Genomic DNA, 25,100 nt, shown 5'->3' with positions numbered 1-25,100 from the left:
CAAGCATCCAGAGCACGAACTGTTCACGAAGGGGATAGTCATCTTCGGTTAGGAGTTGTACCTTCTGGATGGGGAAGGGGTACAATGTTCTGCATCTTTTCACTATGCAGAACATTCCAGACCGCCGTGTGCTGAACATCGAGTTCAGCTGCAACCACTCGTGTACTTGTCGATGGGGAATCAGCCAACTGTTGCAGCACGGTTTCTTCCATTTCAAAAGTACGTACATTGCGCGGTCTCCCTACACCTCCCTCTCTCACGCCGTGCTCGGTGGAAGATCCCCGTCTCCAGTAGTAGTCGATTGATCGTGGCGAAGGTAGTATGGTGCTACCAAGCACCATTGGATATTTCTGTTGGTATATCCGCTATGCTAAGCGCCCATTGCCATCTGCTCGGCCGTAAATCAGATGCATATCGGCGTATTCCTCGTTCGTGTAGTCAGCCATCACGATACTCATTGAAACAGACAACTAACTGCTACACGTGCTTACTACCGTAATAGCGCTAATTTACGTCATCCGCAGCGCGTGATCCTACCCCAGCGCATGCGTATCGCGACGCTGCTTACGTTAGATATGGTGAGCGAACCCACGAACGCATTCAGCGATTAAATGACATCCACCTTTCGTTTCCTCCGGACTCAGAGCCCGCATGCGTTTTTCACGATTTCCACCCTCTCAACGTGGTTTGCGACATCATTTTCCATTGCAATTTTTGTTCCTCTTGATGCCTACTAACAGCTCTCTGAGTTTGTCGGTCCATTAACAGAACACCGTGTATACCCCCACCCCCAGGCTGTGCCCTGGTGTTGAGATATGTCCCTGGAGTAATCATTCCTCTTCCAGTCAGAAATAAACCAAATAGATGAAACAACTCTCAATGCCCTATTGCTCAATAAGTACCATCTGTTAGAAAGCACGCCTCAGAAAAAATTCTATAAGGATATTAAAAATGAGCGTGTTTTCGGTTGGGAAACAATTGTTGTTGTTTTTTTTGGTGTAGTGATACCATCTGTTGAGAAAATATGTAAGTAACGTTGCCAAAAGTACGCGCATGCGTCCTCATTTCCAATTTTCGAAATCTATTAACCCTAGCTAAAGGAGAGGCACCGAATCGGACGTAAGGCAAAGGGGGGAAAATATGTTTTGTCTTTAAAATTCGAACTATGAACATATTGTTCGAAATAATTTAAAGAGAAATTTTTTGAGATTTTTAATGCATAAGCTTTCTCAAAATCTGCAAGTATTTCTAATCGTTTTACGCCGGAGGGGTTGCTGATAAGATATCTCGCACCAGTGTTCCTCCCTCTCCAGCTGTTCCTGACTGACTTCATATTTAAAATAGCGTCTCCGAAGAGAGCAGTCATATTTTCAACGCGATACTTGAACAAACATGAAAAATTCAAGCATTCGCTACTTTCATTTCTAATGTGGAAGACACTTTTCGAAAAAGGAGCAAGTTACATAATGGTAATATGCTCCTATACCTCCAATGAAGGTTACCGCAGGTTCGATCCCAAGGATTGCCAAAGAAAAATTCTTTCCCAATCGAGACTGAGGCGACCACCTATAGATGAAGCCTTCTCAATATTCCCTAATTGAAAGTCCCCTACATGGATAGAACTATGGCATGACATTCTCTAGAGAGTTTTATTTTCGACCCAACTCGATCGGAAGAAAATTGCTATGTGGTGATATGGATGGAGTTGAAGTCTAAGAAAGCGTTTCTCGAACACAAAAACATAACTCTGACATACAATAATGATTAGCAACTATAAATGTTTAGAGCAGACGTTCTTAACCTTTTTTTGTGTGTTTCATGGACACTTTCTGCCAATAAGGCGAAGGCCAGTGATCTCCTTTGCCCCAACGGACCCCTACCGAGAATAACATTCAACACATTTTGATGTGAAAAAAAAATTAATTGTTATATCATGCAAGCGGGCACACAGACCTCCCGCACCCCTGTTACCTCTCCAAGGACGCCAAGGGTTCCGTAGACCCTTAGTTAAAAAGTACTGGTTTAATGATATCTAAACGGAGATGAACTTTATTGGATTAATTTCCGTGTAATTAACGAGTTTTTCACGCAATTTTTAGTGAAATTAACGAGATATCTCGCCTGACTAGACGCTTTGTATTTCGGAAATTACGAGATATCTCGCCTCCTTGAAACTCGCTTATTTCGACAATGACGAGCCCAGCTTTCTCAGTAAGGTAGGCTTTAATTGCAATTATATTTTCCGTCCGTCCTTTCAACTTGTTAGTGATATCCACTGGGGCAGTTACGATGCGGATCAGTGAAATTTTAAAATCCGCTTCAAGAGTTAACGAACATTCGGCATCGTTCAATATAGAAATATTCTATATTCTATATAGAATATTTCTCTATTTGTTGTGTAAGAAAATATATCTGTATTTCGACATATCGGATTGGATTGGATTGGATTTTGAATTTATTGGCGCAAGGACCAATTTGGTCAAACTGCGCCAAAGCAAGACATAAAAATGAGAAAAATGTCCTTCTGTCATGTCAAAAAACTAAAACATATAAAACGGAACGTGAAACGTAAAACGATGACATAAATTTTAAAAACTATAATTTGTCATATAAACCAATGGCTTTGATGAATTTAAAAATGCGAGATGCATCGCTATTGTCATTTAAAATGTCATGAAGTGAAAGATGACTATGACCAAAAGCGGTCCTAAAATGATGACGATGATGTGAACAAGTAAAAGCATGAGCAATGGTTAATGGACTTTGACAATGAGGGCACTCTGGTTGACTCTCTCGTAATAATAAATATGATTGTGTGAGGCGACTGTGTCCTATGCGTAACCGGGCAAGCAGAACTTCCTCCTTTCTGTTAGTTCTGCAGCTCGAACGCCAATGGCCAAGTGTGGGCTTGATGGCATGAAGTTTATTATTTATCTGATGGTTCCAATGATCCTGCCAGCGGTGATGCATCACTTCCCGGAGGATTGAGAAGTGGTCACTGGCAGGTACCAAAAGGTTATTGTCAATGTTAGTTGTTGTTCGAGCTGCGGTGTCTGCTTTTTCGTTGCCCGGTATTCCTACATGACCTGGTACCCAGTAAAATTTTACTGTGGTACCATGATGAATGAGGTAATGCAGTTCATGAAAAATGGCATGAATGAATGGATGAGTGTGAAACGTACAGGAACACAGTGCTTGTAATGCGCTGAGAGAGTCGCTATAGATGATGCATCGTCGGTGGCGTTTGCGTCGTATATGACGTAGAGCCTGAAGGATTGCGTACAGTTCTGCCGAATATATAGTGAATGTGTCAGGAAGTTTGAAAGATGTCTCCTCACAGCAGATGTAGGCACAACCGGCATGGCCAGGGCTCTTGGAGCCGTCGGTATATATGGGGAAGTACCTGTTGTACCTACCCCTGTGCCTAAAGAATATCTGTCGATATATGACATCTGCTGTGGTGGCTCTAGAGTATAACAATAATGAAAGAGAGACATCTGGCAGAGACTGCTCCCATGGTGCCAGTTGCCAAGCAACTGGGGCCACACGACTGATGTCTAATTCTAGTTCTTCCACAAGTGCTCTCATACGAAGACCGTAAGATGGAACACATGAAGGGCGAGCAGCAAATAGTCTATGAAATGAGGGATTAAAAATGACACGATGAAGTGGATGACCTGGTAAAGACTTCATTTTGAAATAATATTTCAAGGAAAGTTGCTGGCGTCTTGAAGTCAGTGATGGCTCGTTGCATTCGACATAGAGGCTTTCCATGGGAGAAGTTCGGAAAGCTCCAGAGCAAATGCGGAGAGCGAGATGATGAATTGGGTCGAGCACACTCAGATAACTCCGAGGTGCTGACCCGTATACAATGGAGCCGTAGTCAAGCTTTGATCTTATTAGAGCTTTATACAAGTGAATGAGTGACTTACGGTCTGCTCCCCATGATGTAGACGAGATGACCTTCAAGAGGTTCATCGTCTTCATGCAACGAGCTCTCAATTGTGCAATATGAGGTTTGAAAGTAAGTTTTTTATCGAATGTGATGCCGAGGACTTTTGTATTTTCTACTATTGGTATTATACTATTGTTTAGAAACAATTGTGGGTCATCATGTAGGTCTCGACGCCGACAAAAGTGCATAGCGACAGTTTTGTCAGCGGAGAATGAGAAGCCGTTATTATGTGCCCACTTGCTGATCTTGTTGAGTGCGGTTTGCAATTGTCTCTCGGCTGTCCTCATATTCACTGATTGATATGATATCAACAGATCATCCACGTAAAGTGCGCCAGTGACAGACAACGGGAGTTGGTTCAACACCCCGTTGAGTCTTAAAATAAAAAGTGTAACACTTAAAATGCTACCTTGAGGTACACCTTGTTCTTGAATTTGGGGAGCTGATAATGTGCTTCCGATCCGTACCTGGAAGATGCGGCGAGCGAGAAAGTTCTTAATGAAAATGGGCAAGTTGCCCCGCAAGCCGCAATTATAGAGGTCGGAGAGAATTCCGTGCCTCCAAGTACGATCGTAGGCCTTTTCTATATCGAAAAATATGGCTAGCATATGCTCCCTCTTCACAAATGCTTGTCTTATTGATGTCTCAAGGCGTAACAAATTGCATGTTGTGGACCTGAACCGTCTAAAGCCGCTTTGATGTTTAGATAAAATATTGTTAACCTCAAGGTAGTGCATAAGGCGATAGTTGACCATACGTTCCATGAGCTTACATAGACAACTGGTCAAAGCAATAGGTCTGTAACTGTTAGGTTGCTGAGGATTTTTGCCAGGCTTCGGGAATGCAAGAACAATGGCTGCTCGCCAGGTGTCAGGAAATGAATGACTGACCCAGATCCGATTAAATAATATGAGTAAATGTGAGAGTGATTCTGGTGAGAGATGCCGAATCATGGAATAATGAATGGCATCGGGCCCTACAGCTGAGTCAGGACTTCGCTGCAAGGCCGTCGTCAATTCATGAAGGGTGAACAATGAATTGTACCCCTCCGGTGTAAAAGGCCGGAAGGTGTACGATGTACGTTCGGCTGATGATTTAATGGGATGAAACGATGGGGGATAGTTCGCATCACTGGAAACAGCGGCGAAATGGGCGGCGATAGTGTCCGCAATATCCCTCACATCGCTGATGATAGTGCCATTGGTATTTAAAATGGTGATGGGATGAGACTGATAATGACCATTGATTTTTCGGATCCGGTCCCAAATGATTTTGGATGAAGTTGATGAATTGATTCCCGTCGTAAACTTTTGCCAGGACTCGCGTTGAGCCTGGCGCCTGGTTCTTCTTGCTATCGCCTTTGCTTTTAAAAATGCCAACTTATTATCATGGGTAGGATACCGCCGGAACCTACTCCATGCTTTCTTTTGTGCTTTAATCGTAAGACTACATTCGTGGTTCCACCAAGGTTTAGGAAATTTAGGAAGTTTCGAGGAGACTTTAGGTATTGTTTCATTTGCTGCAGAGATGATACAACTGGTCACAAGGTCGACACAATGGTCGACGTCGGGTTGCGAAACCATATCCTCCGTGATTTCTGCCTTGACCGTGAAGTCTGCCCATCGGGCGGCCACAAGCTTCCACCGAGGAGGACCCTCAGGTATGCTATGGCTTCGATCAAGGCACTTAACCACTAGAGGAAAATGATTGCTCCCGTGGAGGTCTGGATCAACCGACCAGGACCAGTTGGGCAAGAGTGAAGGTGAGCATAACGATAAATCTATTGCAGTGAAACTATTGTTCGGGGCATGGAAATGAGTGAAACTGCCATCATTCATGATGGCGAGGTTCATGTCGTCTAATAGACGTTCAACCATTTCCCCACGAGGGGTGTTGCTGTTAGAACCCCATATTATGTTATGTGCATTGAAGTCTCCAAGAAGAAAATATGGTGGTGGTAATTGATCAATCAGTTGTTCTAGATCTCTCTGTAAGATGGTGTCATTTGGTGGCAAATAAATGGAACAGATGGTAATTCTTAGGCCTGTAGAGATTTCCACCGCGATGGCTTGCAGGTTCGTGCGCAGCGTTAAAACGCGCGACGACACATGATGTGGAACCAGCAGAGCAACACCGCGGCAAGCCCTACTCCCGTCATCGTAATCAATACGAAACAGGGAATGTTGCCTGATGTTCCATGTCTCCGAGGGCTTCGTAAAAGTTTCCTGGAGTGCCACGCAAACAGGATGATAGCGATTGATCAAATCCTTGAGATCTTCGTAATTGGATCTAAGACCACGAATGTTCCATTGAATAATGTTGGCCATAAATTTCAAATAGATGTAGACGGTTCAAGGTCTTTGAACTTATTTCGGTCCAATTTCCGGCGAGTAGTACCGGATTCTGTAGGATTATCGAGATCCATGTCACCAATTGATTTGTCATCAAGAAGTGACATGTTTTGTAATGTAGGGTTCTTCTTTGCTCTCTGAATGGCTTTTCTTGAATATCCGGTCTTGAATAGTTTAATTTTAGATTTATTTCCACTATTGAATTTTGGTTTAGTAGCTGTAGTTACTTTGAATGTGTTCGCTGTTGCTTTTCCTGCTTCTTCGGAGGTGGTGGACTCCTTCCGTATTCCAGCAGAGCAACAGCAGCCACAACTATTACATGGTTGGTTAGATGATGTTTGAGTGGATGTATCAGCTATGGGTTCGGTCTGAGTTGTTACGGATGCTTTCGTGACATTGTTAGTCTTATTAGCTGTTGATGGATTTGTTACCATATTAGAGTATGATGTACCAGCTATTGGAGTTTGGTTAGGGATTACACGACGGCGTGCTTCAATATATGAGATGTTATTGAGAACCTTGATCTTCTGGATCTCTTTTTCTTCATTCCATTTCGGACATTTCCTGTCAAATGCGGGGTGGTCGCCACCGCAATTGACGCACTTGAATGGTGAATTAGTGCAGCTGTCCGAAATGTGGTCCCTCTCACCGCACTTTGCGCAGGTGGGTTGACCACGGCACGCCATTCGTGAGTGACCGAATTTTTGGCAGTTGAAACATCTTACAGGGTTAGGTATGTATGGCCGGATATGGAGGTTATAGTAACCGATTTTGACATCTTTCGGCAATGTTGGGGATGAAAATGTCAGGATTATATTACGTGATGGAGCTAGATTGCCATCTTTGCGGCTCATGATATGTTTGGCAGATGTTACGCCTTGAGACGCTAGCTCCTGGGTTAGTTCATCTTCATCCATGTTAATTAAGTTAGGGTCTGAGATGACACCACGTGAATAATTCAGCGTGGGGTGGATTTTGATTGTTATGGGAATGTCCCCGAGAGATGTGAGCTTTTGAATGAGTTCGGCTTGTTTGGGAGTGTTAGTTTCGACGAGAAGGTCTCCTGAACGGAGAGCCTTCACTGATTTCAGAGTTCCAACTGCGCCATAAAGAGCTTTATCAATCAGGAATGGTGATACTTTTGACAGCTGTTTATTGATATCAGAGCTATGCAAGAAGAAGAATGAGACAGATGACAGATTTGAAGAAGCGGTTTCTGAGACAATTGTTTCACTAAGTGCAGTTCTTTGACGTTTTGGTGCATTTTTTGTTTTTCCCATATTTGAATGGGTATTGTTCCACTCTCACCCACCATGCCCACCATGGAGCCCTACGAGGGGACGCGCCCACGTAACCGGTGAAGGTTAGTAGCAACGTCAGGTTAGGTGAGAGCTATACACCACCAAAGCAGGCGAGCAGACGCGTTCAAGATCCAAGATCGTCGTGAAGCAGCACCAACAAACCTCAACGACGTCCGGCAGGCCCGGCCCCTCTACCTGCCCAGTAGTGTAACCCCTTCAGCCACCGAGGCGACCACAGCCGATTGACCTGGACGGGGCTAATCCAAGCCTCCCGTTTCGGCTGAATCCGAGGCCAAAGCTAGCGCATCAGGCTAACCAGGATCCCCATCTCCAGCCTTACGGGTCTCCACGCACGGCAAACACGCAGGTAGACAGCGTCCCGGATGGAGCATACGCAAGAAGCAATGCCCCATCCGGGAGGACCCCTCCCCGCCGGAGCGGGGCCCACAATGAGGGGTTGGACACTGAAGACAAACATGTACAGGACAAAACGAGACGCAAGACATGTACTGCAAGATGTGTGGAAATAAACATGTAATTTGGGCTATTGAAGGTGAAGTATATGAGCACACAAAGCGATGACAATGACGTGTGATAGATTTGGCGTTACCCAGAGTGCACCACGAGGAGGCCTATCACATTACACCCCTTTCGACATATCAGACTATAGTTTAACTTTTAAGGTAATATAGTTGGTGTGACTTGAATGCAGCAATTGTAGTAAAATATATCTATGTATGTTGCCAGAAATTCTTTATGTAATGTATCAATACGACCCATGGAAGGTTTCTTATATCCCTTTGGGTCGAAAAGTGTTTGTTTAATTTTTTTTTTTTTTTTTTTTTTTTTTTTTTTGTCTGTTTTGTCAATTGTGCTGTTTGTTCAATAAAATAAAAATAAAAATATTCTTTATTACCATACAAAGGTGTGTTTGTTTATTGTTGTAAATGAAAGACACGAGGTTTTTTAAATGAGGCATTTGTTGATAAATTACGGAACTCTTTGTGAGATCAAAAATGATCTCGTAATAAATGGGTGATGCTCGTTTTTCCTTCATGCGTTTAATACATACAACAATTAACCATTTCAACAGATCCAGCTTTGAATTTCTGTTCGGCATTTTTGTCCAATAATTTGAAATTGACTCCGAGAACCGAGTTGGTGCAGACCTAGTAATAGTTCATTTCAAGGGAAGGGGGGGGGGGAGGTACAAAATCTCTCAAATGAAACGAAAGAAATTAGATGGAAATCACAGAGTTTCGATACAAATGGATTGAGATGTTTGAGAAGAAAGGGGGGGAAATCATTAAAGTAAAGTATCAAAATAAGGGTACTTTTGCTTTCCAATTGTACTAATTTTCCGGAGCTTTAGATTTATTTGCTTCCTTAGGAAATTCATCTATTTTTTTTCTTCTGCAAAATAATCAAGTTTTCGAACTCCATCGAGAGGGGAAAAAAATTCCAGATGTGATTAAAAAATTAAGGGAAACTCCTCGGTGCAACACTACTACTACTACTACTTAACCCTACGTGCATGTCGTGATTATTCATCTGCGGAATTTCTAACGAATCGGAACATGCAAGAAAGTGTGCGTGCGTGAGTGCGTGTGAGACCCCCTAACGTAGAGCTCCCTGACGTCTTCCTTTTTTATAGTTATTCCAAGCACCCCTCCTACATTTCAAAAAATTCACCATTTTGTCCTCCTAGTCAGGTTCCGAAAATTATTTATCTTTTGTTCCTAGGAAAAAAAAATTGCACTCTCATGTATCTCTCGTTTTCCGCAAAGCAATAAAACTGACCAGACGGTTGGAAAAAATCATTAAAAGCTAAGGGGAGAGGGATCTTTACGTGTTCCTTTTTTCTTTTCTTTTTTTCAGCGGTTCTGTTTTAGTTGGGAAAAAATTAGTGTGGTGGTCAGTTTTACGTCAGTTTAGTGGCGCGATCTGTTGTAAAAATTGGGAAACGTGACGTTAGCAAGAGTGCAAGCACAGGCGTTCTCTTTCCTAACGTAACCCTACCCTAACGTATTCATGTTGTTGAAGTTGTGCTTGTTTCGTGTTCATCCATCTGTCTTCCATATTTTTTAGTGAAGATTTTGTAAATGCAGGTGCACCACGACACCATCGGATAGATACTCCACGATTCGAATAATCGAAGTGATATCAGTGTTCGATGTGACACTCATATGGATGTGAAATATCAAGCTGATGAAAAGAGTGAATTACGGAAAACGTCCTCTGTACAACGTCGGTCTGTTGTGTTGATATTGCTCACCAAAATGATCAAGAGAAGCATCCTGAGAATTGGATTTTTCCAGCGATTGTTGAGGGTGAATCAGGCAGGAGTCGCCATTTTCCACACAAATATCGATCGATTGTTAAGTGTTAGGGAACTTATATTTCCATCAGATTTCAAATTCTGAAGTTATAGAAATTATCTATAGAAGGAACGTTAACTAAATTACTATCGTTGCCTTTTTACCTCCTTTTTCTCTTATTTGCTATTTTTCTTCTCGATGGGGAAAAGTAGCGGAAGTAGCAGCTCGGCGGATGCAGAACGGCAGCGAGCGGTTGCGGAAGCGATACAGGAACTCGCCATTCACAACTATAGTTACGAGTCCATGTTGGGCAACGGGTCGTACGGCGACGTCATCAAAGTGTACGACTCCGAATCCAGCACCTACAAGGCGGCCAAGGTGATCATCAAGGACAACATCGAAGACAAGGAGATAGCCCTGTGGCCACTCCTCAACCACGAGAACGTGTTGCCGCTCGAGAAAACCTTGACCCTGAGGAGCAAGAGCATCGTCTTCATAAGTCCGTTGCTCCTGAAGTCTTTCGACGAGATCATATGCGACAAACGCTTCCCGTATTTCGAACACGGCTACGTCTGCACCAGGAGGTGGCTGGTGGACGCCCTGCACGGCCTGGTGTACATGCACCGCAACGGCATCTGTCACCTAGACCTGAAGCTAGACAACGTGCTCATCAGTTGCGAGGGCGTCGCCAGGATATGCGACTTCAGCTTCATCAACATCTCGGACGAGTCGATGAATCGCGACACCATCGGGCTACCGGCGATGTACCGTCCGCCGGAGATGTACAAGAAGAAAGAACACGGGACGATGGACGGCAAGAAAGTCGACATCTGGGCCTACGGGATCATGGCCGTCGAGGCCTTCACGCTGGAACAAATGTACAACAGACTCGACGGTTGCAAGCTGTGGAGTCGCGACGTTCGTCCCCTGCTGAAGTTCATCCTGGAAGAGATCGTCTTCACGACCTGGCTCAAGAAGTCCTTCCCGCTCCATAGTTTCGCCGACGGAGAGATAACTGATGTTTTGGATTTCATAGGATGTTTTCTCAACTTGATCCCCTCGAAACGAATCTCGGCTTCGAAATCTCTAGAACACAATTTCGTGAGAAGTGCTACGGGAGTCACGGAGCTTCTCGCGGGGATACTCAAGGAACTAGGTAATTTGATGTATACAGTAAGCCCCTTTTTTTTCTTGGGCAGTAACCATGTATGCGCCCGAGTGGTGCTGTGGAAAGATGTTCGTCTACCACGATGAAATTTTCCGTCAGGTCGTCGGGTTCGAACATGGAGAAAGAACATATTAATAATAAGTTCTTTTCCCTACCGAGCCTGAGGTGATCACCGATAGATAGAGCCTTCATTTTCAACCTAACTCGATCGGTAGTAAATTGTTTCATGGCGATAATGGTGTGTGTTTGGTAATGTATTAGTAACCCTGTATATTTTCAGCTGTTTTTGCTTGGACTCCTTTGTACTAAACTCATGACTAAAACCATGCCCCCCACCCACATCCGGCAGCAGGGTCCCTTGACCAGACTTTCTATAGGTCCTTCCGTTAGTAAATTTAGAAAATATATGTAATCATCCTTTCGTGCCTCCGGGCTGAGGTCCTGCTGACCGTACTGAAAAACCAAAAGCTTTGAATGTTCGTAAATTTGGGCAGTCATTCATTTCTGAGAAAACTGTCATAAAGGCATCCCTTTTTCTTTTACGCACCCTTACCGATATCCATAGCGAGAGATTCATGTTATTTAACCTTAGAAGAATCGTGTATTATTTCCGTACAGCAGATATCGTTCCCGTGGTGCTCGATGGAGCACTTGTGAGGACTCGATACCTGCTCTTCATTTTTTGCTCGCAAGGTCTTGATCGAACCGAATTGAACACCCCTAATCGAAAAGTCCCATTCACGCTGAATCCGAGATTTCTCATTATGCCCCGTCTTTGTTCATTCTATGTTCACTCACGGCTTTCTTCCCCCCCCCCCCCCCCAAAGCTAGTCCAGCGTGGCCCAATACGTTCCAAAATTGGTTATGGGCGAGTAGTGCAGCCACTCCACCATCGGCAATGACCATTGTGCTGAAAGGCTGGTCGAAGAGAATGAAAAGGATTTGCCAGCCCCATCTCTCTCCCAAGTCAAAGGAACCGCTTTCCTTCCCGATCTTCACACGCACTGACGTATTTAATTGTTCTAGGAGCAAACATCCACCAAGAAACATTGACCAGGATGAGTCACCATTATGGCGATGTATCAATCAGCATGACGCTTCAGCAAAGTTTGGTGACGTCTCTGGAATCCGTGACTCACTCATTTTTTCAGAGCAGGGGTTTAAAACTTTCTCAGTCCGCGGGTCAGATATTCGGTATTTCTTCCGCTCGGGGGCTAGAAACTTGCACGTAAAGGGTGGGTGGTGTTAGGATCTGTATTTTAAGAGATATTCCCGTAATTTTGGCCGTCCCAACTTGTAAGAGGAAAAACGGAACATTTTAGATCCTTATTTTCAAAGAGGTTTTAAAATCAAGAATCAAGATTATTTTCATAAGTTATAAATTATATTATGACTCCACTTATTATAATTAATAATAATCACACATAATAATATTCATCTCACATATTTGTCATACTTTTTTTCTGATGAATTACATTTGACATGCGCGACATTTGACATTACATTTCGCGATCGGCAACTTTTCAGCAATTTGCGATTGTTCACAACTTAACATGCTTTTGGAAATTTTTTTTCTGTAATCGGCAAATTCAGTCGCCTTTCATAATTTCTTTTGAAGGAAGTATAATAATCTTTCCGATTGTAGGTTCTGTTGGATCGTCCCACTTTTCACACAGACCTAGTTGACCCGTTGCCTCATATCTATAGGAGGACTACATGAGGATATCTAGCACTACAATTTTCGAATGTAAATATGCAAGCCGTTACATTTACATTCGAAAATCATAGCACCAGATTTCGTTATGTAGGCCTCCCACGAATATGAGGCCACGGGCCATTTCCACATGGGTGCGTTGGTTAGGATAGGATGGCCCTGGTTCAGGGGGCAGCTCTGCTGGATTCTGAAAGCAGTAACATTTTCTTCTACCATATTTCACTTGAAAGCTCTAATTCTTCACGGCTACCCGTGGTTCTCTTTACCACTTGCCATGGCTCCCCTTCATCTGATTTTCACCAGTGTGGACTACTTAGAATAAGCAAGAACCACAAGGTGGCCATATGATCCCAGGTTGAGAACCACTGATCTTACCCACGTCCTGCTTTTACCGCCATTGCTGTAAAAAATTGTTTTATCAATCATGAATCAGGAGAATTTAAGGTTTTGAACCTGTTAGATTTTGTATACTGTGATTTGAAACCGATTTCAAAGAAATGTGCTCCATTCATGCTCATTTAACAATGAATCTTGAATATCAATTGCAGCGTTCCAGAGGACGGACGACGAAGAAAATGTACGAAAAAGGGATAAGAAGTATCCTACGACACCCGGATTCCGGGCTCCCACAGTTCCGTGTCCACCGAAAAAAAAATGGAGGCTGCCTTTCGACACGTCGGATGCGGACGAATCAGATGGTGGCTTTTCGAGTTTCGGAAGCAACTACGGGTCCAGGCAAGTGTCGCAGACCTCACAATATTTCAGCAGGATAGACAACGACGACGTCGGTGAAGCATTGGACGACATTTGCAATCTACTGAACAACTGCGGCCTGGAGAGTTGCTCGCCGACAACTCCGCCATATGTCGGTGAAGCTATAACCGACGCGGAATACAACGACGAGCGTGTATCACCTGATGATTATTACGTCGTCGATTCGACGATGGAAAACGACTTCGAATCCGAAGACGACGGGGTGTCCATTTCATCATCCGGTGAGTCGGGCGAGTCATTGACCATCGACGATTCCGGGACCACCTCCGACGGTTTGATGCATACAACCGGACCTCGGGGTAACGGAAAGACAAACGCCGCAGCAGCCACGATGGACATCACTCCGTCTCCAGCGGATCCGTCATCCAACGAAGGACCGAAGCGACGCACGAAGCTAAAAGTGTGCGCCAAGAGATACCGGAACGTCTATAGGTTCAATCCTCTGCCGACTGTCAAACTGGTGGATCGTCAACGCGTGGACGGCGGCGTACTGAATAAGAGCGGCGACGACTACAATGACGACGACGACGACAACAACAACGAAAAGCGGGTTCCTGGATCGACGAACGGTAGCGAGGACTCGTCGAGATGAAACTTTAGCCTTATATAAGAGGGAGATCTAGAAAAATATCCGTATATAGTGGATTCCTTGAGGCGACGCAGAAAAAGAAATATCAAATTCGCTGCTGCAATATTATAATATAGGGAAATGTAGTGTACTGTAGACTTAATGGTTTGTTCGTTTTGTTACGAGACGTGAATCCGCTTTCCGAGCAGAGCTTAGCTAAGCAAATAAAAAAAATATATATATTACTTATATATTAACTTATTCGCTTCGATTTTTCAACAGTGCCATCATAAAGCATGAGACTTATCTGGACACTGCCCTCAAGTACAGGGAGCAGCCTTAGGGGCCATTCAAGTATTACGTAAGCAGATTTTTAGCTATTTTTGACCCCCCCCCCCCCTGTCAGCAAAATTTCGTCAGCAGCTTAGAATACTTAAATACTTAATTTCTTCAAAAAGGGTGGTTGATGACGTAAGCAACCTTCAAACCCCCCCCCCTTCCCCCTTGTCATCAAAAGTCAGCAAATCCGAAACCCCCTTCCCCCCCCCCTGATGTTGACGTAATACTTGAATGACCCCTTATGAAGAATGCGATCTGATCAACATTAATGGCAGATGGCATCACTACACACAACAAGCATTACACATAAACAAACTTTACGTTATATTTACAACGCGAACATTCCAACATGTACCAATTCGTTAGAAGCTCTGCAGGAGCATGTTATGGACGAGGTGCATGCGTTGGTTTAGTAGTAGTAGTAGCAGATCGGATTCAATTTTTTGAGAGTAAACATGCAAATTGGTAGGCAGTCATTTCAAGCCGCGTCTGGGAGCCTTGGATGTATAGGAGAACTCAGTTATAACAATAGCTTTTGCTATGATTGTGAAAAATATGTAAATTGGAAGGTTGTGTTTCCATCCAGGTAAAAGTGGTACCTGAAAGCTACTTTGTCCGAGGGAGGGGGGTCATGATGCTTTTGAGACGACACTGGGTAACTCCCTCCCGGTGCACATCATTAGCTATTACTAGTCAAACAATGGCATTCTCAGGATGAAGTTATGAGTAACCATACTTTACAGGAATATATACGAGGTGAGCTGCACATGCACAGTTAATACAAGATATTGTATAAGAAAAACTGGCTACATATGTACAGAGATTGCTTATTTTCTGGTAACAACTATTGATGTTTAAATCAATAGTTGTTGTGAGAAAAAAATTCCTCTCTCCATATATACGCTCCAAAAAGGGAAACATCCCATCTGCTTCTATAGCTTAATGGTAGAACGTTCTCTCGGCACACTTGATGTTCCCGAGGAGACAAGGATGAATTTTACTTTCCAAAAAATCAACATCTCTACATGTAGCCAGTTTTCCGTATTTCCTGTACTCAGTTTTTAAAGTGATTATTTAAATTTGGTTGAAATTATGAAGCATATATACGTTTTGTATTCATCATATTTTTCTAAAAAAAGTTTAAAAACTGTTAAACGAAGCGATGTGCAAATGCAACGTCAGTCAAAAATGGGTTAACGAAAAGAAATAATGAAATAGAGTTAAAAATGAGAAATTTTATTTTGAGAATCATACAGATTTATGTTCAAGCTTGCATACGTGATAAATTAATATGTTTTCTGTGAGAGATATACAGAGTCATTACATAATTCCCCCTTGCCTCATTTCACCAGTGAACCGTTGATCTTAGAGGCATACTTGCAATTGGAAAAAGTATCCAAATACCATGTAGAACTCACATTTACGTTATTCAAGAGGTTGTTATTATAGTTATTAACATATAAAAATTATTTTACATTAACCCCGGCTACCCTGTTCTCAAAAACCCAATTAGAAAGTTGTTGCCTCGTCTGTCCTGAGGCCGGCAGAAGCAATCCACGTTTCCAAGCGCAATGTTGACCGAGTGTGTTTGAATTCAAAAATCAAAGGAGAGTTGGGAAAGAACAGCACAAATTTGAGGGTAAAAAGCGTTTATTCTATTCCCCCCCCCCACCCAAGTTTTCTCCGATTTTCGAATTCAAATATTTCAGCCACTTGGAAACTTTTTTTTCCGCTTCAGCAAAGACAGGACAACAACTTCTTCGTTGGATTTTGAAGCACAGTCATACAATTCCTTCAATATGAATGACTTATCTGTGGTGTACTCGTTATTTGGATACTTTTTCTAACTGGAAGTATGCCTGTAGGATCAACGGTTGAACAGTAATTTGCGGCAAGAGGAATTACGGAATCACACTGTATAAATGAAAATGATGAACCATAGCAAGCTATATACTGTTTGAAAAAGTCAATGTTTTCTTTCTCGTTGCAAATGATCTCCTCTCTTGAAGCACAAATAATGTTCTTTTCCATTCAATATAGTCCGAGCTCTGGAATAAAAATGAAAATAGGTAGTGAAAATTTTAAATATAGATGTAAGTTTAGTTTCTTTTCCTAAAATTAACTAAATATCGTATTCTCCCCGCATTAGCCGCCATAACGTAAGAGAGATAACGCCATAAACTCGAGAGACAACAGCTTTTTACAAGTTGGGATTTGTTCCGTTCCAGGAATGCCGGAAAAAGCAAACTTTAAAAAGACTCACAATATGCATTTGGTAAATTCAGTGGATTTTTAAAATAAAGAGACATTTAAGAATTCTCTCTAGAATCTGTTACTCGAATTTCCCAGCATGCCGGAAAAAATGGGTATTCCGGGCGTAACTTTTTGTACATTCCTCTGAAAATCGTATTGTGCAGATCGTAATTTCCTAAGCCAATAATCAGTGGATTATATGTAAAAAAGAAACATCGGAATTTTATAAATGTTGATTATATACCACTGCGTCTTATCTGCAACTGTCATTTTTTTCCTGAGAGGTTGGAATAGAGATGAATATTTTTTTCAAAATTATTTTGTAAAGACTAGTTTTTCAAGGATTTATAGATAGATGGCGAGACATTTTCTCTACGAAAATGTGATAAGCTACCCCCTTCCGTTGCTTAAACCAGTGTTTCTCAAACTTCTGTCACCCACGACTGCCTTGTCCAATTGATGGTTCATATGCAGCTCCCAGAATATATATATAGTTCAGTAGATATTTTACTACTTAGAAAAGAACCACACTTCAAAGCATAAACAGGCACGCAAATCAATATCTCCAGCTCGCCTCGACGCCTCTGGCAAAGGTTGGTGACGTCCGTGGGAGCCGCGACACAGATTTCAAGAAACACTGGATTAACCTCTTGACAGCATAATTTATTTCAGAAAAATTCATAAAAAATTGAAATTTATCAATAAAAAAGATGAACAAACTCAATTCGGACATCATTAAAAACTCTATTTTTTTGTCACAAATATAATCATCAAATCACAAATATAAAATTTTTCTGTTACCCGAACTGATAACTCTCGGGCATCACTATCAAGGAGTTAAGATAAAATTATTGATGAATGAGATTTTCACTTGCATATTATACGCGGCTGCGAACAATACGATGATGTATTTTTTTGAAACAATGAAATTTATCTCCGTGGATTTTTCGCAGAAAACTAAGACAAATTGGAAAATATTGAATTTTATAAGTTATTCTGTTACTTTTGGATTACCCTGTATATTTTTTTCGCCATCATCTACATGGTTGTTTCATTGATAATATAATGGGGGGAATATACAGAATAATTATTTTTCTACGTTTCCACCTGCCCCACTACACATAAATTTCTCTTTTTTTTCAAGATATTGTTTGGAAGTGTTATAGTGAGTATATATTGTATGAAAAGCTCGATGAAAATAATTAAGAAATGTACCTTTTTCGGGTCATGGTATCCTTTGATATTCGGCTAATGCTTGCCTCCTTCTGTAGTCGTAGTCGGTCAATGACGACGGATACCTCGGTGGGTAACCAAGGAAAGGTACCATCGGGTTCAGTTGAAGATATGGAAGAGGAAATCGAAATGCAGTGGGTAATAGTGGTGGTGGTGCAACTGAAGAAAAATTTAAAATTTAAAAGAAACAACGTTAAAAACAAAAATCATCAACTTACGATAATAGTTGCAACGTATTTCCAATTCGTGCTCTAATAGAAACACCGTATTTACCGGCTTGAAAGACGCGTTTTTTTTTATTTGAAAATAAATTGAAAAACAGAGGGCGTCTTAGGCACCAATATCAAGCGTTTTGTTATACGTAAAAACATATCGATTTAATTGGGGATACGTCTATATTATAGTGTTTCTCAACCTTTTCAATCCACGGCAATCTTTGTGCAATATACTTTCATATTACTTCTTGTGGTTCTTGTCTTCTCGCCCTCCCCATCCCCGATCAAGACCCTTTCTACCTATGTAATTTAATTTAATCAAGACTAAATTTTAATGAACAAAAATTTATAAATAAGACGGATCTCTGGAACCCTGGGTCGGTCACGGATCTAGAAGCGGGCAGGGAAATTAACCCTCAGAAAACAGAATTATAAGTGAAAAATAGGTCTGTGTAAAATATGGGACGATCCACAACGAACCTACAATCAACCTTCCTGACACATCACTCTCGGTCTGCGACTGCGACTACCCTGGGCTAGAGATCAGTGAGCTTCCTTCTTGTGAAAGGATATGCATGGCTGACTCGATGGGTCCTCGGACAAAGTGATGTTCTAGGGCCCATACATAGCAAGCAAGTATAACAGCTTACATATTTTCATACTTACATACAAAAATCATTATATCAGATGTCATTATGTAATCTCCGTCCCCCTATGGATATGAGGGCAAGGAGCGGTAAGATAGCCTCTGGTTCAATGTAGCTCTCTGCCATATTCTGCAAGTATTAATATTTTCCACCAGCATATTTCACCAGACAGCTCTAATTTTTCTCAGCTCTCCGTGGCAACCTTCACCACTTGCCATGGCTCCCCTTTCATTTGATTTTGACCCGTGGGCCCACTTAGAATATCCCAGGACCGCAAGGAGGAGCATATGGGCTCCCCCCCCCAGGTTGAGAACCAGTGATCCAGTATACTGGCTAAAGTGGTAATAAAACTAAATGTCAACTGATTTTGTGAATGAAATTTCAATTAAAGTCGAACCGATAAAATAATAATAAGGTAGAGCAATAATAATAAGTTATAATAATGAGGAATAGCATAATAATAAAATATAGTGATAATAATGAGGTATCTCTCGTACCTGCATAAGGTATAGCCATGCTGTTAGAATTTCTATCCTTTCCGGCCAACCCGACTTTAGCTCCTGACAATGATATTCCATGGACTTCGGTCCCACCAAAGGCATCCCTGAATCTGCTGAACATTCCGACCGGAGCTCCGCCAAGAGACGCAGCATATTCGTCCGTGTCTCCGGCTTGAGGTAAGATCCGTTGGCATTCTATCGCAACGACTGCGACGGCCAACAAGCATACCTTGAAAGAGATTCGAAAAAATAACAACTGTGTGCCCATTATTTCACATTAACATTGAATACCGACCATGAACCAGGATTCAGATTCCTAAAGTTAAGAAAAAGAGAGCGAAGAATCATCAATATATATATATATAATTTTCACCACTACTAAATACCTCCTCCTCCTGTGGCTGGAAAATGCCCGTGTATGTGTTGTGAACCTAACGTCAAGTTTTGTTCGTGTGTAATGCTTATTATGGTACTGCCATCTGTCATCAGTTTTTCTAACTATGAGTGAAGTGGTATAATTAAATAATTGTACCGTTGTAGGCCTGTTACTCTCTGAGGAGTAGCTTTTTAACGGAGTGATCAGCGCGCCCATTAAGTATCGGACAATAACAATTACAATTAAAACTAATTAGAACACATTTCTTCAGTTTTCACGAAATAAATGTTTATAAACGTTAATTAATAAATGTTTTGTAAATAGTTTAAAGATTCATAAAAATTGAAGAAATTTATGCATTTGAATGCCGTTTGCGAAAAATTCTCAGGAAGGGTTTTTTGACACAGGGTTTTTTGATAGAGGGCACTAAGCCTAAGCGAAAGGAAATTATAGAATTTCGAGGGAAACTCTTTCTTCAAACCCTTCTTTGTCCAAAACGTTCGTAAAGCTTCCGCCGTGATTCGTGGCTGAGGTAAATCACACACATAACTTCACCAATAATGATTCATCCACCGATGTTAACACCACAATGAAAACCTTATCTAATCGCTAATAACAACAAAATTCAAAAATTAGCCGTTGAAACACCCTTGCATTTAATGGAACTCTGATTTGCGTATTTCCAGTGATTTGCTTTCGTTCAGCGCCTTCTATCGACAATGTTTGAACTAAGTTTTTTTCTGCACCAAAAAATTTTTTTCCTGTTCAAATATACCGATTCCTTTTTTTTTAATGAACTTCTAAACTTTACGAATTTATAGAGCACCCTGTATTTAGATTTGAATTGGGAAAACACTATCACACCCATTTTGAATGATAATAATAGTTTTGATTTTTTTTTTTTTCACTGTCGTATATTGCAACCCGATCGTTAAACGAAAAATCACCCCGAAAAAATTGAAAGTTTTTCAAAAGACTAAATAAACACCAATAAGCCTATTGATTACATTCGGTCTAATGTAATCGAGACGATTATTGTTTGCATTTTAAATAAAAGTTCTATAAACGAACTTTTATCAAACATTTATAGTGTAACCCTAGCCTTAAGAAAATTGCATATTCGGGCTAATAAAAAAATTATTGATTTTGTTTAATGGAAGCAGTTACAATGAAATTGTATCGGGTTTGAAAACAAAATAATAAATTTCATATCAATTTAAGGTCAATTACATAGACGGCATTACACTATAAAAATTTAATAAAACTTCTCTTATATGAAATTTGACAAATGCAAGCAGTAAGCGTATCGGTTGTATTCGCTCGAATGCTACCGATAAGCTTATTATTTGCATTTGTCAAGTTTTACAAAAGAATGTTTTTATAGTCTGAGAAATAATTATTATAGTAGGGCCGTGGTGCTATAAAAATGATCAAAATAATCAATCAAAATAATCAATCAAAATAATTAAATAATCAAAATTTCACACGATCACCCGTTCTCGAGGCTTTTACCGTGACATTGTTTCTCAAATTCCCCGTGCAAATTTTCTAAAGGGGAAAAAAGCGTCATACGGTGTAGTATCAATAAGGCCGGGATTACGCTACAAAATTTTGATAAAAATTCTTTCATCAAACTCGAAAAAAATGCAACCAATAAGCGCGTCGCTTACATTTTAGCGAATGTAACCGATGCGCTTATCGGTTGCATTTTTCGAGTTTGATAAAAGAACTTTTATCAAAATTTTGTAATAAGACTTTTATAGTGTAATACCGGCCTAATTGGAGTTCGAAACGTTCCCGGTGCTGGAATTTTTTGAAAAATTCCTTCTCAAAAAAAAAACTCTCTCCTGATTTTTGCCAACAATGCGTTTTGTTTCATTTTTTCCAGGAATGCCAGCCATTTCAGTTTCAAGAGGACATTTTCCTTGTCCCGTTACCTCCATCCATGACTGAAAGAAGTCGCCGGAGGACTTCAGGGCACAATTTTTCGCAGGATCATCTGTAGTAAATTTATAGTATTTAAAAAAAAATCACATACTGTTTTCTTTAATAGGGCTGCAGCCCCTGTTATAAACAGGATATGGACCTTAGCAGCCCTTATCTAAGAAATTAAGTGAATCAAGAATTTAAAAACTTCGAGGGTAAGTACGAATACGCGTAGGTCCAAAGAAAACGCGTAAGAAGGATAAGCTCCACCAGCCCGATGGCCCAGGGATGGACCTTGCATTTTCTCAATTTTTTTACTACACAATATACAGTACATGGCATGCTTACCATGAAATAAAAAAGGAAAGATTCTCCCCCCTCCACCCCATGAAAGTTTTTTCTATTGATTTTCGGATAATCCAAATTTTCAGTAATCCGAGGTAGCCTCGGTCCCGTTCACCTCGGATTATTGAGACTCTACTGAACTATATATTTTTTTACTTTCATTCATCATTTTATAGTCATTGCAATTATCGCGTGAAATTCAACGCTTTTAAATGAACAATGGTTTCGAGGTATTAACTGAATGAAACAAATTTCTTGTGGAAATGTGAGACTTACCGAAAATTTCATGGTGTCGGGTTGACTGGAGAGAGAGAGAAAATGTAAGCAACGAACCAGCCGTGTGCGGAATATGCAGGAATAGTAACCGACTACTTAGATCCTAGTTGCTATTATCTACCTGATTTAGCGGAGTCGGCTATTAGTAGACATAACATTAGACGTAATTGATTGCGAATAATTTGCTGATTTGCTCAAACTCTTCGCTGGCTCTTTTTTTTTTTTTTTTTCGAAAGAAAAGAAAATAATTAGAGCTGAGCAAACGGTTGAAAGGACGATTCGAATAATAAAACGGATTTTAATGGAGTAAAAATATTTTACGTATTTTTGATCGTATTCGGCGGTTAAATATACAAAGAAAATATAATCTTTCAGTGCATTTTGTGAAATTTAAAGCAAATTATATAAACATTTATAAATGGTCGTTTGTAATATTAGTGAATTAGTTTGTAATAAGTATGAATTAGTTATATGCAGGGTGACTACTTAATTCCCCTTGCCGCAATTTACTGGCGAACCGTTGACCCTAAGACATACTTCCATTTACAAAAATTACCCAAATAACGAGTAGAACTCATATATATGTATGCGTAATCGATTTTGCAAGGGATTGTATAGTTATTAAAATATAAAAATTAACATTTTACACGAACATCCCATTTATGCCGTTCCACGAAATTATTTGTTCCCTTAATTTCACATGTCTTCAAGTAGAAAAAGGTTGCTGGACACTGGTCTACAGCGGACTGTCTCAATGCATGGGCCCAAAGGCCTCAAGTATTACGAGATTTGGCACTCTGATTTTCGAGAGAAAGTATAGAAATTGGTAGGCAGGTACTTCAAACTATATACAGAGACCCCAAAATATCGATTTGCCCGGGAAGAGCATATCAAAACGAAGATTACGTTATTTCATTACTTTTATTTAATGTGTGTTTTCGTTTGAAAAAAAATAAATAAATACATTCATTAAAAGTTGGAAGGGATCATTGTTGATTGATGGTGCATGGAATGACTAGTCCAATATATAAATGAACTATACCAGGCTGGTGAGTGGCTGTGTGTGAAAGTATAGTGGAACGCGTATGAAACTATAATCCGGTAATGCTTGATTGAAATCGAACAAGTTAATTGCGATTCGAAGATGGCATGTGGTGCACAGGCGTCTTAACGTATGGACCCAGACCAAGAAGAAATACTCTCGAAAATTGCTCACCTCCTGGTAGGGTGAACGAAGTTTAGTGCAAAAACAATGCTTTCAAGGTTTGCCCCGATATACAGGGTGGGCAAAACGTCCGTAGAAAATTTAGAAATTAATAAAAAAAACCGAAATGAAAAACGGTTTGCTGGGTGAGCATCGCTAGGTCACGGGAATTTTTTTAAGACGGGAAAAAATAGCAAAAAAACCAGCCGGTAGGTGGCGCTGGTACGAGAGACTTCGTTGTAAATATGCAAATGAGACGATTATAACACCTTGATCCCCTAATCCACAACCAGTTCACCGTTATAAACCGTGTATATGAACCTGCTGCACTCTGCCGTTGCTGGATGTAATGTATTCGCCCGCAATGTATTATTCCCTATGGTGGTGTATTCTCGTGGAGAACACATACTTCTGTAATAAACGATTTGGAGGCATTCTGTTCGTTATTTGCGTATCTTTTCTTTATGTGCGTCAGCACTACTTACCGGCTGTTTTTTTTTCCCCCGTCTTCAAAACATTCCCGTAACCAAGCGATGCTTACCCAGCGCAAACCGTTTTTTATTTCAGTTAATTTTCCGGTTTTTATGAATTTTTAAATTTTTACGGAATTTTTGCTCACCATGTAGTTAATATTAAAAAGCATATTGAAAATGGCATTTGCTTTCATTGATTCGAAAGGAAGATAGCTCCCAAGAATAACCTGGAATAAATGTAAGTTTTCGAAAAATAATTGGAAAATTTATTTATTTATTCTACATTATCTTCGAGGGCACCAAGAAATGTTTGGTGGAGGATAGTTTGAGAATACCGGGGGACCATCAAGGCCAGTTCAAGCATTCAAGTCCGATATTTTTTTAAATCTTAAATTGTAATATTTAATGAAAAATAATTAAATATATATCATAATTAAACACATAATTATGATATATTTATCATAATTTTTAAATATTTTATCAAATAAACATATCACTTATAAAGTGGTTAACATATATTCACAATTGCCTTGAGAATTCATATAATGTATTTGATTGGGTGGGGGAGGAAATCATTATATTAAACCAAGGGTCCTCAACTTTTTCCACCAGCGCCGCCCCTTTCCCCGCAGGTCCCCTGAGACGTTTAGCAAAGAATCTCTTCTCTCGAAAAACCTTTCTAAGGGGCACCACGGACCACAATTTGAGAACCCTTGTGCTGAGTGAACAGCTTTAGCATGATCTCTATGGAAGAAGGTTGGGTTATGAGGATTTTATCCACATAAGCGGGATGTCCGTTTAACCGTTACCCGATTGAGCGTGGCCGAGTGTGTATCATATTTGCACGATTAAAAAATACATATAAAATCACTTTGTTGACCGTCCGTAACCACAGTCTATCTCTACAAAAATGAATGAGGTTACTGTAGTACTTGATGAAAGAACTTGAATATAAGAACTCTCAAATTTACGGTTAAATGTTCCTATAGTCAAGTGATCTTTTCCTTTCAGAACACTTTTTATTTTCTATCGTTTTTCCTCAACGCGGAGCTCATTCCGAGAAATTCGTGAAAAGCCGAGTAAAATTACTCATTAGTTATAGCTACTTTCCATTAGTTATAGCTACTTTCCATTAGTTATAGCTACTTTCCATCAGTTTTTTGC

The 25,100-nt window shown here is 40.6% G+C and overlaps 1 protein-coding gene across 1 annotated transcript; it reads right to left on the bottom strand.

The window, feature by feature from the left end:
- Positions 1 to 15,704: 15,704 nt before the first annotated feature.
- Positions 15,705 to 22,424, bottom strand: LOC149083444 (uncharacterized). Its single transcript, XM_089236938.1, has 4 exons — positions 22,260 to 22,424; positions 19,334 to 19,565; positions 17,957 to 18,133; positions 15,705 to 16,536 (listed from the first exon to the last, which is right to left on the bottom strand). The coding sequence occupies exons 1-3, from the start codon at positions 22,269 to 22,271 to the stop codon at positions 17,967 to 17,969; spliced, it is 411 nt and encodes a 136-aa protein (XP_089093064.1). The 5' UTR covers positions 22,272 to 22,424; the 3' UTR covers positions 15,705 to 16,536; positions 17,957 to 17,966.
- Positions 22,425 to 25,100: the final 2,676 nt, after the last annotated feature.

This window comes from Pholcus phalangioides, unplaced genomic scaffold (genome assembly GCF_987345545.1).
Source record: "Pholcus phalangioides strain wild (caught in Gottingen) unplaced genomic scaffold, Ppha-v1.0 ptg000009l_1, whole genome shotgun sequence".
NCBI classification, from domain to species: domain Eukaryota; kingdom Metazoa; phylum Arthropoda; class Arachnida; order Araneae; family Pholcidae; genus Pholcus; species Pholcus phalangioides.
Note: the sequence above shows the minus strand (reverse complement) of the source record. Positions and strands in the feature narration are given on the sequence as shown.